This window comes from Coenobita brevimanus, chromosome 94 (assembly GCF_032717465.1).
Source record: "Coenobita brevimanus isolate Jiangsu-jjx chromosome 94, ASM3271746v2, whole genome shotgun sequence".
NCBI classification, from domain to species: domain Eukaryota; kingdom Metazoa; phylum Arthropoda; class Malacostraca; order Decapoda; family Coenobitidae; genus Coenobita; species Coenobita brevimanus.
The window spans coordinates 5,348,967-5,363,084 of record NC_137047.1 but is presented as its reverse complement, the minus strand read 5'-3'; the positions used below and the strand labels follow the sequence as shown (position 1 = coordinate 5,363,084).

The 14,118-nt window shown below is 42.0% G+C and overlaps 1 protein-coding gene across 1 annotated transcript in view; it reads left to right on the top strand.

The window, feature by feature from the left end:
* The window catches only part of LOC145412982 (uncharacterized), a 67,539-nt gene that overhangs the window by 35,980 nt on the left and 17,441 nt on the right, over positions 1-14,118 (top strand). The window contains exons 10-11 of the mRNA XM_080282805.1: positions 3,934-4,158; positions 7,931-8,076. Coding sequence (XP_080138931.1) covers positions 3,934-4,158; positions 7,931-8,076 — 371 coding nt within the window. The remainder of the gene's footprint in view (positions 1-3,933; positions 4,159-7,930; positions 8,077-14,118) is intronic.

Genomic DNA, 14,118 nt, shown 5'->3' with positions numbered 1-14,118 from the left:
GCTTATCTGTCTCTCTCGTCTCCCTTCTTCTATCCTTCTCCCACTTTCCGTCTGTACATTTCTCTTCCCCTTTTTTTCTTTTTCGCTCTTACTTTCCTCTTCCTGTTACTTCTGTCCCTCTGTCATTCATTTTCAAGTCATTGTCCTTGGGTAGAGGACTTAGGTTTGGAATGTGTAGCACTTTAGTACTGGATGCCCTTCCTGATGTCTACCAATGACCCTTGGGTGGACTCGAACCTCTGACTCTTTGGCCAGAGCAGAGCGCTCTAATGCACTGAGCCATGGCTGCTACATATATATATATATATATATATATATATATATATATATATATATATATATATATATACAGTATATATATATATATATATATCTGCCTATCTATCTATCTATTGCCAGACGCCTCAATCCCATCTGGGGTGGCCACAAACAAATCGCCTCCAAGTCGCCCTGTCCCCTGCCATTTCACTGCCCTGCTCCCAACTCACACCCCCCTCTCTCATATACCTCTCCACCCCAGCCCTCCATCTCATCCTCGGCCTCCCCCTCCCTCTTCCCCCTCCACCTCACTCACATACACTCTCTTCGTCAGTCTTTCACCCTCCATCCTCTCCACATGGCCAAACCACCTCAGTGTGTTTCTCATAACGCTTCCTATCACATCCACATCCACACCACAACGCTCCTTTATATCTTCATTCGTCAGCCTGTCTCTCCACCTGACTCCACAGGCTCCTCTTAAATAACTCATTTCCACTGCTCTCACTCTTGACTTGTGTCCTTCCAACAATGTCCAAGCTTCACTTCCGTACGTTAGAGTTGGTATCACAATACTGTCATGTAGTAACTTTTTCACTTCCATGCTCACTTCCCTGTTTCTTATCACTGCTTTCAAAGAACCAGCAACCTTTCTTCCCTGCTGTACCCTTTCAAGCACTTCACCCTCCAAACCTCCATCCTTACTCATCACACTACCCAAGTACTTAAACGTACTCACATTTCCCAATTCCTCACCATCCAACCTCGCTGTACATTCACTAACCTCACCTCTCTCAAAGACCATCACTTTACTCTTCCCTACATTCACCTTTAGATTCCGTTTCTTACACACTCTCCCAAACTCATCCACCAAGCCTTGCAGCTCCCCATTGTCTTCACTCAACAACACAGTATCATCTGCAAACAACAGTACAGGGAGTTTCCAAACACTATCCTCTCTCACCAGGGCCACTCCAACATCCACTACCCTACCTTGTACCTCTTTTATTACCCCATCCATGTACAGATTGAACAACCATGGAGACATGACACATCCCTGTTTCAAACCAACTTTCAAAGAGAAAAATTCACTTAGTTCACCATCCACATGCACTGCAGCCTTCGCACCATCGTACATACTCTTCACAGCATTCAACAACTTCCCATCTACTCCATATATTCTTAACACTTTCCACAATCCTTGTCTATCCACCCTGTCATATGCTTTCTCCAAATCCATGAAAGCCGCATACAACTTCTTTCTCTTCTCTAGAAACTTTTCCACTCAAGATCTAAGAATGAATATCTGATCTACACAACCTCTTCCCTTCCTAAAGCCTCCCTGTTCTTCTCCAACTAATTTCTCTGTTCTTTCTCTAACTCTGTCTATAAGTATCCTACCATACACTTTTCCTATTATACTAAGAAGACAAATACCCCTATGATTACCACACACTTCTTTTTCCCCTTTTCCTTTGTACAAGGGAATAATTATACCTGACTTCCAATCCTCCGGGACTCTACCTTCCTCCCAGGCCAATCTGCACATCTTCCACATCCATTCTACTACTATCTCTCCCCCATGCTTCAGCATTTCACCACACACTCCATCAATTCCTGGGGCTTTCCCCGTTTTAACTTTCTTCATTGCTTCCACAACTTCTATCCTACTGATTTCTTCCTGTCTTCTCACCTCCCTCCTTCTCCCAGCCATTCCCCAGCCACTTATACTCGCATTACTTCCATCCTCTACGTTCAACAATTCCTTAAAGTGTTCTCTCCATCTGTTCACTTTTTCTCCCTTCTCCACTAGTAATCTACCACTTTTATCTTTCACTCCCCTCCTTACTTCACTTCCACCCTGTCTTACTCTTTTCACTTCTCTCCAGAACATTTTCTTACAGTCCCTCCACTTTACACTCAAATTCTTTCCAAATTCCTCATCCACTCTCTTCTTACTCTCTCTTACTAATCTTTTCACCTCTCTCTTTCTTTCCACATATAACTCTCTCTTCCGCCTCTCAACTTCTTCCACACCCCTATTTCTCATCCATTCATTGTATGCTTTCTTCATTTGTGCCACAGCCTGTTTCACCTCTTCAGTCCACCACACTGTTCCTTGCACCCCCCTCCGTCTTCTCTTCCTTCCATACACCATATATATATATATATATATATATATATATATATATATGCAAACAGTTAACTCCCACTGTTCAAAGAGCTAAATAAGTCCATTGTATCAGTGTGGGGAGAAGGCATTTAAGGACCTTTGTAGGAAGTACCTGCCCACTAGCCAATGAGAAACAGCAGAGACATTGCAAGAAATGATAAATGACCAAAATTGAGAAAGTCTCAAAGTAGGGATAAAACTGAAACGAAGTAAAACAAATGTTTAACCCAAATACACCAAAGAGCATTATCAGAATAAGGAAAGAAATTCTTGAAGAAGTTGAGGAGTACAGTTACTTGGGGCAAATACTAAAACTAACAAAAGGCACATTACAGTTGAATGGAAATCTTTTAGTAAACATAGAGACTTCCTGAAAATTAGCTTGCCAGTACGTATGAACCAAGAAGAGTATAACGAGTGTATAATCCTAGCAGTGAGGTACGATTGTGAGACCTGGAAACTGACAAAAGTCAATGGAAAATCAATATCCCATTCTCAAAGAGCAATGTAAAGGTCAGTGTTGGGAATCTCTTTAACTTCCACCTTGCTAATTCTTATCAACCCGATTACCTTCCCAGAGTTATTGTCTTAGGACTTTTTTTTTTTTTTTTTTTTTTTTTGTCATCAGATCAAGTGCTTCCAAGCTCGAACTCTTCATCACCCTTGTCTTTTTGTAATTTACACCTCTTGGGTGGGTGTGAGGGTGGCAATAATTTGCAAGCATGGTGGGAGGTAGATGGGCGTGAATCTGCCATTGCTAGGCTACGAATGAGAATGAATTACTAAGTATGCGGTATTTGGCAACTGTGGTGTGGCAGGGCTTGGCAATTGCTCTTATGGCATATAGGGAGAGTCATTGTTCTCATGGAGAGGGAGAGTCAACGTTCCCATGGAAACCACTGATGCTTCCTCGTGCCCGAAATTGTGGCGTGGAGACCCTTCGCCTCATGTGAGGTGATCAACGCAGCCAGGATTGACCTGCATATCGCCTTATATGAGGTGATAAGTGCGGCGGGGGTTAAGAGACAGGAAAAGATCAGCTTGGGTGAGAGAACAGACTAAAGTCAAAGACATTATAGAAGTTATAAAAGAATAGAAATGGGGGTGGGTAGGTCATGTATCGAGAGTAAAGGATAACAGATGGAAAAAGAGACTGACTGACTGGACTCGAAGAGATTGTAAACGTAAAAGAAAACGGCCAAGCAAGAGATGGTAAAATGAAATAGAGAAGTGTGTTGGCTAAACATGGCAGAGACTGGCTCAGTCAAGAAACTTGTGGTGAAGGTTGTGGGAGGCCTTTGTTCAGCAGTGGCTGCTGCTGCTGCTGCAGCTGATGATGATGATGATATATAAAGCTTGCTTCCTTAATCATGACTAAAATATGGTAACAATTGAGGTATGCAACTTTGCTTTCAGTCATGTACAGTTCCCTGTGGCGACTGCCAAGGTGGCTACTTTACTTTCACTGTTCCAGTAAAAAAACTTTACTTTTGTCTTAACAGGTTTGAACAATGCTGTTACTTTTGATGTTGCTGAGGACCCTGCTTCTCCCACTCTGGACCCAACTCCCTCCAACACTTCACAGGACAAGCCCTCAGACATGCGAGACAGAGTCAGTTCACAGGAGGACCAGTTAGTGCCAGACATTCCAACTCAGGAGCAAACATGTACTCCTGACAGTTTCCAGTCTGTATCTCCATTGTCACGTGCACCTCCAACTGAATTTGGTTAGTAGCCAGCTCTTAATATCAGTTTTTCTTTAGATGTGAAGGCAAAGTACTCATAATTTTCATTCCATGCTTAAAGATGTGGTGAAGTAGGGTCCAGAAACATGGAACAGAAATTATGAAAATGAGAGAACTGTTAACAGCAAGCCCTATGAAATAGTCTTTACAATAATCAGCACATCATTGAATCCCCCAGAATCCTGGTGGTGCCTCACAAACCTGATCATCAGCACATAACTTTTTCTTTATAATATGCTCATAGCATACATCTGCCATTTACAGTCAGTTCATTGGCCAATTCATTTTCATTCATCATCCAATCCTACGTTGCCCCGTGAGCGTAGCAGCCTGGGGCTAGGCAAATTGGTCCTGACATTTAAGATGAGAGTGACCAGCCTCACTCATCCCTGAGTGGCATTACGTGAGCAATAAACCCCAACCACCCCTTGGATATAAACCTTCACCGGCTCAATCCGATTGGAGTGCTGTAATTACCTACTAAACCACCAGGCGCCAAAATCTGGTTATATGGTTACCACCCATTGTAGTAAATGGTTTCCTGGTGTACAGGAAACCATTTGGCTTGTCACTAAGTGTACAGTCACCCACAGGCAGAAGGAAGAGGAAAGAATGAAGGAAAGAAAGACAGAAGAGGGAGTGTACAGTCACACGTAGGCAGAAGGACAAGGAAAGAAGGAAGGAAAGAAAGACAGAAGAAGATGGAAGGAGAGAAGGATGAAGGAGAGGAGAGGGCAGACACCCAGGAGCAGCACTACATCGAGTAAGTGGATGGCGAGCGCCCCCACCGATGGGTAATAATGGAGTACAAGGAGAGAATGATAATGAGAAGCGACTGAAGGACGTGTCAGGAAAGGAGGTTGTGCATTTGTAGTTCTTATTTCAAACACAAAGATGAACCCAAATGTAAGTGGTATAGAGGGAATGGAGATCATGTTGAAAGGAGCCTGATTGATTACATGCTCATAGAGAAATCGATGCTGGGTGGTGTTGCTGGTACAAGGGCAGTGAGTTTGGAAGATATGGAGGTTTGTCAAGACATACGATTGTGGGGTGCAAGATCAAGCTGAGAGGAGTGATGTTGACAAAGAGAAAGAGAAGCTGTCAGGGAGAGAAAGTCGAGAAGCTGAGGATCAAAGAAATGGCAGATGAATACAGTGACTTGGAATGAAATGGATTTGGATAGCTTGTGGATTGTATGTAAGGATTGCTTAGTTAGGAATGCTAAAGTGGTGTATGGTGTGGCAAGAGTGACAACAAAAAAAAAAGGTACAGCATGATGGGATGAAGAGGCTAAGAGAGCAGTGGAGGAAAAGAGGAAGAAGTGGCTGGAGTGGATAAAGGACAGGGGTTCAATTGAAATAAGAAATGAATATATTGAGATCAAGAAGCAGGAAAAGAGAATAGTGAAGAGGAAAAGGGAGGAGGTAAGTGATGATCTATGAAGGAAAGTGAATGCAAATTACTCTGAAAAGAGGAAGTTCTTCTGGAAAGAGGTGTGAAAATGTAGAAGTGACACTGGAAAGAAATGTGAAAGTGCGAAGGATGTAATTGGTAGATTATTATCCCATGGGGATGAAATGAGGACCAGATGGAAAGAATATTTTGAAAGTCTAAAGAATGGGAATGCAGAGAGCAAAGCGACTGTTAACATGATTGGTTTTGGGGGTGTACAGAGAAGGAATACACTACCAGAAAACATGACACTCACAGAGGTGAAGAATGCTGAAGTGGCTGAAAAATTGGAAAGCAGCTGGGGTTGATGAAGTGTATGCAGAGATGATTAAATGTACTGATGAGAATGGAATGAAGTGCATGTTGGAGACATGTAAGAAGGCATGGATGAGTGAAACTGTGCTAGTAGAGTGGAAAAAGGCGGTGATTGTACCCTTGTACAAAAAAAAAAGGTGAGTGAGTGCAAGAATTATCGTGGCATAAGTCTGTTGAATGTTGTAGGGAAGGTATATGGAAGAATTATTATAGAGAAAGTAAGAGTGAAATCAGAAGTCCTAGTGAGTAACCAACAGGGTGGCTTTAGGAATGGAAGAGGATGTATGGATCAAATATTTCCAAGACAGATAGTAGAGAAGGCATGTTAGAAGGACTCTAAGGTGTTTTATGACATTTATGGATCTGGAAATACCATATGACATAGTAGACAGAGAAGGATTGTGGAAAGTTTTGCAGTGTATGGCATAGATGGTAAACTAGGTGCTGTCAAGCGTTTTATGATGGTAGTGAGGCATGTGTAAGGATAAATGGGCATCTGAGTGATAGGTTCACAATCATTGTGGGCGTGTGACGAGGTTGTGTGATGTCCCCATGGTGGTTCAATTTATAAATGGATGGGGTGATGAGGGAAGTAAAAACACGAGTAATGGAGAGAGGGATGGCATTGGTAGTGAATGGTGATGAATGGAATATCTCAACTTTGTTGTATGCTGATGCTGCAGTTCTACTTGCAAATACCAGACAAGAGCTTGGTAGACTACTTCAGAGTTTTGTAGATTTCTGTGAGTGTTGTTCCATGAGAGTAAATGTAGAAAAGAGTAAAGTGATGGTTATTGAGCAGTGGAGATGAGACTACTGAGGAATGTATGTGGAGTACAGAGAGGGGATAGCATAGGAAGTAATGTGATTTGTGAATGATGCGAAGTGAGGAAGCCTGTGGACACCAGAATTGAAGAGAGTGCACTGAGATGGTTTGGTCATGTGGAAAAAATGGATGATGACAGTGTGGTGGAAAAGGCATATCTGAGCGAAGTTGAAGGAGGGAGGAGACGAGGTAGGTCGAGAAGAAGGTGGAGGGATATGGTGGATGAGTGTGTGAGGAAGAGAGGGACAGAAGTTGATGAGGCTACGGGACTGACAAGAGACCGAGCTGGCTGAATGAATTTTGTGCGAAGAAGTGCATAACCAGGGATTTGGCACTCCTTTTTAATATGACAGCATTAGGGTTGACTCTATCAGGTTGGTAGGTATGAAGCTACAGAATATGGTGTTTTTTTTTTGTATCTGATGGAGCCAGGGTTCCATGGTCTTGAATGATGAGTGAATGAAGTTTGGCCCATTGAATTGGGCAAACTTAGGCTGTCTGGACATTGCTACTTCTCACCCTGCCCTAGGGTGGGAAAGGAGGTCCGGATGATGATTTTCAAACAGTAAATATTTGCATGTCACATTGTATGCATAGAATTTAATGTCGTTCTAAGTAAGAAATGCTTTTGAAAATACTCCCACCTGATGACAGTGATGGGCAGAAAAATGATGTATTATCTGTTGCTGCTGGAATGAGAGCGATGTGAAACAATACAGTACTGTCTGGTGGAAAAATGATACGCCAAATTTGACTCATGCTAAATAGAAATAGATTCGCTTAAAACTATTGAGAATGTGTCCTTACTTTAGCAGTGGATTGTTCATGTAAGATTGTGAAATTGATCCCAGTGGGACAAGAAGCAAGGTGAGGACTTGAATAATGTTAAAATACTTGTCACTGATCTTCCACATGATCCACTGACATTTCTTGATAATGCCTTTGTTGAATGAGATAATCCAAACATAATTCATTAGTTCAGTATTATTGTAGTACCAAGCTGTGACCTTGTGTGAACCATCTGTTGGTCTGTGAGAAGATTGCTGGACCTCTTGGAATGAACTGCATATTGTACTGTACCTGTAATCTGCTCTATACCTAGATCCAGAAATGTACAGTAGTCCACTGCACAGGAACACTTAATCCTTTTGTCAGCAGAAAGTGTAAGCAGCTGTAAGACCGAGATGGTGACCAATACCAACAGTGCTAATGTAATGATGTATCCGGTGCGTTGTCCTTGTGGTGCGAATATTGATGATGGGGTCATGATCCTGTGTGTTATCTGCAACTGGTGGCAACATGCCGTAAGTGTAGTGTGCATTTGTGTACTTTTGAGATTCAAATTACCATGCTGATTAAGTTTTTCTTGTAGTAGACTCAGTAGAGGGGATTAGGGTGTTGTTGGTGACATGTCTTTTTCATTATCTGCAATTATTCCTCAGAAACAAGTGTTGACAAACATTGAAAGTACTGTATAAATATTCATGTTATAGATTACCGTATTGTATATGTAGTCTTTCTTGTAGTATTTGATTGGTTATTACCAACATGGAGAGACTGCTATGAGAGTTAAAGAAAGTTTGGCAAAGAAACTTAGTAGCTGCATAACCACTGACTCATAGGCAGTGAGTGACCACATAACCACAGAATCATAGGTACTGACTTCAGCAACATAGAATCAGAGTCAAAGCTGAGGTTCTCACTTGCAAGTCTTCTTACACAGACTCCTATCCATTTTACCCTGTATGATTGACCTATGCACCTGAGATGTATGGGGCAAGTAGGGTGTATTTGATTTGTGGCTGCTGATTGACTGCTGATGTTGTAAATCTATAGCTTTTCTTATTTTAACACATACTTGTATATATTTATATTTGTAATTTGCTTGCAGTATAAGCAGCCAGTTTAAATATGGAATAATTTCTGAAGCCAAAGACGTCAGAATTAGCATAAAAAGTTTACTGTTATCAAAGAAAAAGTTGATTATAAACTTTAATGAAACGATGAGTGATGTTTGAAGTAAATTATCCACCCGTGGTTGACACTTATGTCTACATGTTGCACTATATCCACACAAGGTGTACACCTACATCCACATGTTGCACTATAATACATGCCTGCATTTACTCTAATGACATCATCAGCGGCCAGTCAGCAGCCACGAATCAAATACACCCTACTTATCCCATGCATCTCAGGTGTACATGTCAATCAAACAAGGTATAATATCTTTTGCTTACAACTTGAGGAGGGAGGGGATTATATAGATCAGAAATCCCCTTACCCTTGAAAGAACTACCCCTAAAATTGGGAGACCACAAATCTCTGTCTTGTGTTGTTCAGAGCCTAGTAAAACTAGACAGGTTTTTCTTGTTGCATGGCTTTTTAGGTACTGTATGTGGTTGAAGAAAATGAAAGTATTGATTAGAGAGCAGAAAGAGGAAGTTTGACAGGCTGTATGTATATACAGCAATCCCTCCAAGATCTGATGTAATAAAGCCAAAGACTTGGTTTTGTCCGGGACTTGGGAAAATTGCCCCTGGACAGGTACTTTTAGACCCCAACCCAACCTAACTTTGAAAGCCACCTAAATAACTCCCAACCGGACATGCACAGCACCTATTTAAGACCCTGTGCACACAAATAAGGGACAGAAACCATGAAATAAGTGAAAAGGAACCAGAGAATGAGAAATTAGAAGTGAGTACAGTATGGAAAATATTTTGTAGTGTGCTGGGTACTTACGACACGTCCGTGGCCATCGCGAAGATTAACTCGCCTCCTTTATGGTTCTGACAGTTGTGAAGGTGCACTCGAAGCATGTACAGTAATCCAGTGTTGCGCTGCACTTAATCCTTTGCACTGTGAATTATAGTATTGCATATTCTGTTCTTACTTGTGCCACGCCTGTTGCAACATGCCGGTGTTGCACTCTGCACTTAATTTTTTGCACTCTGAATTGTGCAGTCACAACGGTAGGTAGGGGGGAACTGGGGAGGATGCAGGGGCGCCCTAGCGGACGTCGGAGGAGCCACACGCCAAAACACAGCTGTTGGTCACCGTGTGGCAAATTTAAAGTAGGTATGAACACATATCTCCCTTTTTTTTTTTTTTTTTTTTTTTTTTCTCTCTCTCCAAGGACCCGACCCCAAAATGTCCGGGACTTGGGGTGTTCGGGATTTGGGCATACAGGTCTTAAAGGGATTACTGTATATATATATACAGTAACCTCTCAATTAACACGAGTTTAAAAAATGCGTTTTCATTTTAACACGAGCAAATATTTAAGGAGATATGTTTAACTAACAAGGGTTTCTCGATTTAACCCGACTTTACACATACGTGATGGTTTCACATTAGCTGCACGTGCCTTGGACAGTCCTGAGCTGATAGACCGTGTGTGGCAGGTTATGCAAAAATACAAATTTTTATTTGCCTGTTGCTTAAACTGGTTTTATTCGAACTATAATATTCGAAAATGAAGTTTGGCCCCATTCTGAGCAATTTGGCTCATTTTTGGACGAAATTTGGCCAGGAAAGCGATGGCAGATCTAAATTGTTACAACTTGATGCTGCAGAACAGAAAGAAGAAAACCACTCAGACCAAGATAGAGCAGTTCTTTATGAAGAAGACAGAAAACTTAAGGGAGTTATCTTCATCACCAGTACCACAGGAGTCAGAGGAAGAGGAAGAGGAAGGACAACAGAGCGAGGAGGGACAAACAAATTTAGAGTGGGGAGCGGCAGGAGGTGGGGGAGCGGGGTGAGGAGGGACAGCAGCAGACATCAAGTGATGCATAGATGAAGTGAGGCTGTGTGTTGTTATTGTTTGTGACCTACTTACTGTAATGAAAATGTTGCTTTAACTGTAGTGTTTTTATGACCTACTAATGCATTAATAATGTTGAGGAACTTTCACAATGCCGTGAATGAAGCAGAACTGAAAGAAAATTCACATAAAAAACGAAAACAGTATGTATTTGGGGAGAAGTAAACAATGTTTCGGCCCAACCAGGGCTCAAATGTTGTTTGTTTCTCCCCAAATATACTGTTTTTATTTTCTACGTGGATTTTCTTTCAGATTAATTTTGTCGCTTTTAAGTTAAGAGTAGCATAACTTCCCAAATGGGTAGACTTTCCCAGAGTCCAGGAACATAACCCCCAATATTACCATTGTTTCTTATTGGAAAATTATGTTTAAATAATGCTTTTTTAACTAACGCGACCTCTCCAGGAACCTAATCCTCGCGTTATTCGAGAGGTTACTGTATATACTGCATATATATATATATATAATCATCATCATCATCATCATCATCATCCGGACCTCCTTTCCCACCCAAGAGCAGGGTGAGAAGTAGCATTGTCCAGAGAGCACAAACTTGCCCAATCCAAATAGGCCACACTTCCATTCACTTATCATTCAAGCCCCCGGAATCCTGGCTCTACAGGATACGCCAAAAACATTTCACCACATTCTGCAGCTTCACACAAACATATCCGATTGAGTCAATCTGGACGCTGCCATGCTCACAAGGGGTGCCAAAATCCCTGACCATGCACTTCTCTTCACAACATTCATCCAGCCAGCTCGATCTCTTGTCAGTTCCCTAGCCTCACCGACTTCCAAACCTCTCTTCCTTAAACACTCATCCACCATATCTCTCCACCTCCTCCTTGGCCTACCTCGCCTCCCTCCTTCAAATTCACACAGGTATACTTTTTTCACCACTCTATTATTATCCATTCATTCCACATGACCATATCATCTTAGGACACTCTCTTTGATTCTGGTGTCCACCAACTTCCTCACTCCACACCTTTCACGAATCACATTATTTCGTATCCTATCCACACTCTGTACTCCACATACATTCCTCAGCAGTCCCATCTCCACTGCTCTTACTCTTGACTTTTCATTTTCATGCCACACCACACCATAGTCTCACACCCATATGTTAAAGTTGGCACTAACACTCCCTCATGTAAGCCTCATGCAGCTGCAGCACTCAAGCCTCTGTTTCTTATCAAGGCCTTCATTGCACAGGCTACTTTTCTTCCTTGTGTCACTCTACTTTCAATTTCTTTTGCACATTTTCCTCTCTTAGAGTGTCCTAGGCACATACGAGTGGGAGAAAAATATTGAGATGCCATCTTGCTCGTGTTGTGTCCCATTATTGCTCCCCATCAGAAAACTTCATGGAAAATTTCAGAAAGACTGAAGGATAAGTAAATGTCCCAATGATTGAATACATCCTTTCACATTATATTAGCCAAATGAAACAACTGATACTGACATACAAATAACACAGTACTGTACTTTATTTCATGAGTTCTCCTTCAGCCAAACTTAATGGAACAGTTGACATTCTCAAAAATGATTAAAAATAAACAAAAGTCCTCAACATCATCTTAGCACCAGTGTATTTTACGTAAGCACGTGCTTCATGAGGTCTGCCTTCATTCCCTTCCACTTCACAGTCCGTCGGTGGAAGTGGACAGTCCATAGGAGGAATTGGAGGCTTTCTTCGTCACAGTAGAGAGGTTTGCTTGTGAATTTCTCAGTGAGGGCACTGCTTCTCTCTGCTGCATCACTGACCACCTTCAGGTCTTCTGCTCGCTTCTTTCCAAGATGGAAGTACAGTAATAGTCAGAATGACATGTTGGAGGGTCTGTGGCAAGGCAGAATGACATGTTGGAGGGTCTCTGGCAAGGAATGTGGGGTCAGCTTGGAGAGACTGGAACATTTTGGTGGGCTGGCTCATCACTTATGGACACAGACAGCCACCCAATTGGAGCCCTTTGCTTTGGACCTGGTTGAGTCCTTTCCCTGGAACCCTTGGATTTTGCAGCTGCTGCTGTTGCCTGCCGAACAGAAGGACCCTCATGACCCCAAGTCACTGCCAGGTCTAGGTTACTAATACACTCTTTCAGGCAATCATTTCGTGGAGCTTTTGGGGAGTTTGGTCCACAAGTAACGGCTTTGTAATCATCAGTTGACAATGTGCTACTGTTGTCACAGAATACCTTCCCTGTGACACCAACCAGTAGGGCCTCTTCTGCTTGTCGGGATGAGCTTGCTTTAGAGAATTCTTTTCATGCCTCATTTTTGTAGCTAAATTGAATTTGCAATCCTTATTGCCCATATAACTCCCATGTGGATCAGCCCTTTGAGAAATGAGAAATTTCTTGTCTTCAAGAGGGATGTCCCACCATTTCAGAGCATATGAGGGGGCAATATAAAAAATATCCTCCATATCATCTTAGATTACCTCCCACTGCATGTTGTAAGTCATTCCAGTCTTGCTCTTGTTTCTCTGTAAGTTTTGGTACCTCATAATAAAAAATCTCAGTTTAGTTGAAGCGTGAATGAAGGTAGTTACCATATTCGAGTTGGCTCTTGACCACACTTCGAAGACAGCCATTATTACAGCCTTGAGGCTTTGTGAATCTTTCTTCTTTTGGTTGCTGTGATGGTAAAAGAAGAGTAACATCCATCCATCATCCAATCCTACATTGCCCTATGATGAACGCAGGGGCCCGGGGCTAGGCAATTGGTCCCGACATTTAAGATGAGAGTGACCAGCCTCACTCATCCCTGAGTGGCATTGCTTGAGCAATCAACCCCAACCATCCCTTGGATATATACCTTCACCGGCTCAATCCGACTGGAGCGCAATAATTACCCACTAAACCACCAGGCGCCAATATTTGGTTATATGGTTACCACCCAGCGTAGTAAATGGTTTCCTGGTCCACAGGAAACCATTTGGCTTGTCACTCAGTGTAGAATCACCCACAGGCAGAAGGAAGAGGAAAGAATGAAGGAAAGAAAGAAGAGGGAGTGTAAAGTCACCCGTAGGCAGAAGGACAAGGAAAGAATGAAGGAAAAAATGACAGAAGAGGATGGAAGGAAAGAAGGATGGAGGAGAGGAAAGGGCAGACACCCGACAGCAGCACTACATTGAGTGAGTGGATGGTGAGCTCCCCCACCTACCACAAAAGAAGAGTAACACGTCCATATTACCTGGTAAATGAGATTTACCATTTTCAAATATTGGAGATTTTTCAAGAAGCCACACATTGGTATCTGACATTGCCATAATCTGTGAATTAAAAAAGAAAGTGATCAAACATTAGGTCCTCGAAATATCATCAGATCAAGTAAAAAATCACACAACCAATATGTTATCCATAACCCCCTCTGGCGAAGAGACAAGCAGTCAGATCCCATCAACATCACAAACTTGGGACACCCTAATATATACTGTATATCAGTCTATTTATTTATATCTATATCTATCTATCTATCTGTCTATATCTATATATCTATCTATATACTGGTA